The 2,500-nt window shown below is 39.4% G+C and overlaps 1 protein-coding gene across 1 annotated transcript in view; it reads left to right on the forward strand.

Moving 5' to 3' along the window:
- Window positions 1-1,255: 1,255 nt before the first annotated feature.
- LOC137972535 (cadherin-11-like) overlaps window positions 1,256-2,500 on the forward strand; it is a 13,895-nt gene continuing 12,650 nt past the window's right edge. The window contains exon 1 of the mRNA XM_068819287.1: window positions 1,256-1,628. Within this exon, the coding sequence (XP_068675388.1) occupies window positions 1,571-1,628 (58 nt within the window). The 5' untranslated portion in view covers window positions 1,256-1,570. The remainder of the gene's footprint in view (window positions 1,629-2,500) is intronic.

Consider the following 2,500-nt stretch of genomic DNA (forward strand, 5'->3'; position numbering starts at 1 on the left):
TTGGGGAACCAGGCTATCATACTGTTCATCTTATTATACTCGAGTTGGCGCTCCTCTGCGATCAAATCTGGTCTGAGAATTGGTAGATCTTCACCTGACGTGTGGGTTTTCCTCTTCCATCAAAATTGATGAATGAATCGACACCAATTTAATCATATCTGGCTGTGGTGCTGTACTCTAAGATCATACATGGACGGTTGCTCAAGGCCCTTTATATCATATTTTCCTCCCCGATGTTATCGAGAAACGCTCATCTAAATGCAGTACTCAAGACTACAAAAATAGAACGCGTGAGAAGCAAGGCCTGGCTTTGTTCCTAAATTTGAGCTGTTAATTGAAAATAGTTATTACTTATGATATTTTAGAAGGCCTGGTCATTTTCATGAATTCACAAAATAAACAAACCATTCCGAGACGTCTTGCAGCAGATCATGAGAGGATCATGAAGAACACAAACTATTTCGACCCCTTAGTGAGAGTATAACTTTCTTGACTATACCGTACCTTTGACATCGTAATTAACTATTTTTTGCGAAACGTTGTCACGCGAGAAGAACAAAGAACTTGGCTTTAAGCTAAACAAGAGAAGAAAAGTTCGACACTAACCATACGTACCTTTTTGGTGTGGTAGCGGAACGAGCCGGGAGCAGCTATCAAGTACGTACCTTGCAGTCAAATGTTCATGCAGCAAGAAAGCATTGCTCCGTTTGGCGATCATCAGGGAGAGGTGTTATACATCGTGATCATAATTTACGCAACTACAATACTCGTCACAAATCGTTGAAACAGACACCGTTTCTCTCGAATTTTCGAGAAAAATCCTGAGATTTCTACTTCACACTTTTCTCCCCACTGAAATGTGCCTTCTCCCTCCCCAATGTTGAGCCACGCGTGTTTTTTGAAGCACTGAGACCACTGTGATACCCAAATCAACATTGGGGAAGAGAAAACAGACACAAGTGTTTCAAGATTTTTGACGAGTATTGTAGATACTGATTCTTGTTGCCGCTCTTCATTTACTCTACCTAATTCAGTCTCAATTCAGTAAGATCATAAAATGTTTGACAAAGGGTATGTGTAAAGACTCTTTAGTCGCCAAAACAGGGCTTCCGGTATGGGTTTGAAAAACTCAGAAGCCTGGGACAGGCACACCGACTCAGCGCTTTCTTTAGTCAAAAAGCACTCGATTTTTCAGTGATGCAGAACTAACAAATATTTGCAATTGAATGACACATAAATATATTTTGTAATAAACTCCACGAAGTGGAAAGGCTTCTCTAATTTCCTATCAGTTGGTCACCGTCAGGGAAAGATCGCTGTGTTTTACAAGGAATTTCTATCCGCTCTTCATAAAGACAGTGGAAATTTCTCAAGGAAGTGCCAACTTGGTGGATGGTTGTTCAAAATTGAAATTTTCAATCGTTTGTAAAACCCCTCTGGTCGCAAAGAGCGCTTCACTCTTCCCGCAGTGCTTGACGAGCAAGGCATGCGTTTCACTTGGCTTTTCAAATTGGCTCTCCTGTTCACCAAGTCTTGATCTCCGACGATACCACCATAACTGGTGACAAACATGAGTCTGTTTCCCTGCTTGCTGCTGACCTTAGTCTACACGGCAAATGTAATCGAAGGTAAGTAAAGCTCGCTGAAGCAAACTTGGTCACTCAACATATTATTTTGTGGGGCGGTTAACAATGATGATGGCCAAAGCCTTCAAAGCTGTGTTTATGGTACGTTTATTAAATTTTAAAAAGTCTGCTCAGTTTCTTTTGCGATAATTAACTTGAGGACAAGTTATGATATTATGTTCGATGATATGATGCATTTAATCACTATAGTTATTTGTTTTGTGGTCTATTTTGCGTATTGTTCTTGCTAGTTATTTACATTCTCGTGCATAAGTGAGGTCATGGGAAAATAGTTTTATCATTCTTTGCTTTCTAATGACGAATCAGGTTAATTTATGCGATGCATCGGTGATAGGGAAACTGAGATAATGCGGCCTCTAAAAAGTAAAGTAAACGTCAATTTATTTAACGTCGGTAGTTCCTTCAGTTTCGAAACTGGTATCAATCTATAACTCTAGTCACGGATCTCAAACCTACAGGTTGCTCAGTTGCGAGCATTCTCTTGAAATCGAGGTGATAACGCCGGTGTAATGTACAATTGCCTGTGGACGAACAAAGAAGCTAAGGAAAGAACTTTATTTTCGTCAATCAACATATCGAAGATGACGCAACGAGAAATCCACCTATGTACAACTAAAATGTAGGGTTAATTTATCGAATTCGTGATAAATCTTCTATAGAATTTTAACTGTATAGTGTATTGTTATTCATCTGGGCCTGGTCACTGAATTCTTGACACAGGCTAAGTTCTGAAAGAAATGTTTCTGATAGAGGAAGAGTTCAGTTTTCATGGGTTTTGATCTCATGAATATTATAATTCAATCAACGGGGGGATTAAAAAGGCCACTTCGGAAAATACCATAATACTCTATATT

Source organism: Montipora foliosa, chromosome 1 (assembly GCF_036669935.1).
Source record: "Montipora foliosa isolate CH-2021 chromosome 1, ASM3666993v2, whole genome shotgun sequence".
Taxonomy (NCBI): domain Eukaryota; kingdom Metazoa; phylum Cnidaria; class Anthozoa; order Scleractinia; family Acroporidae; genus Montipora; species Montipora foliosa.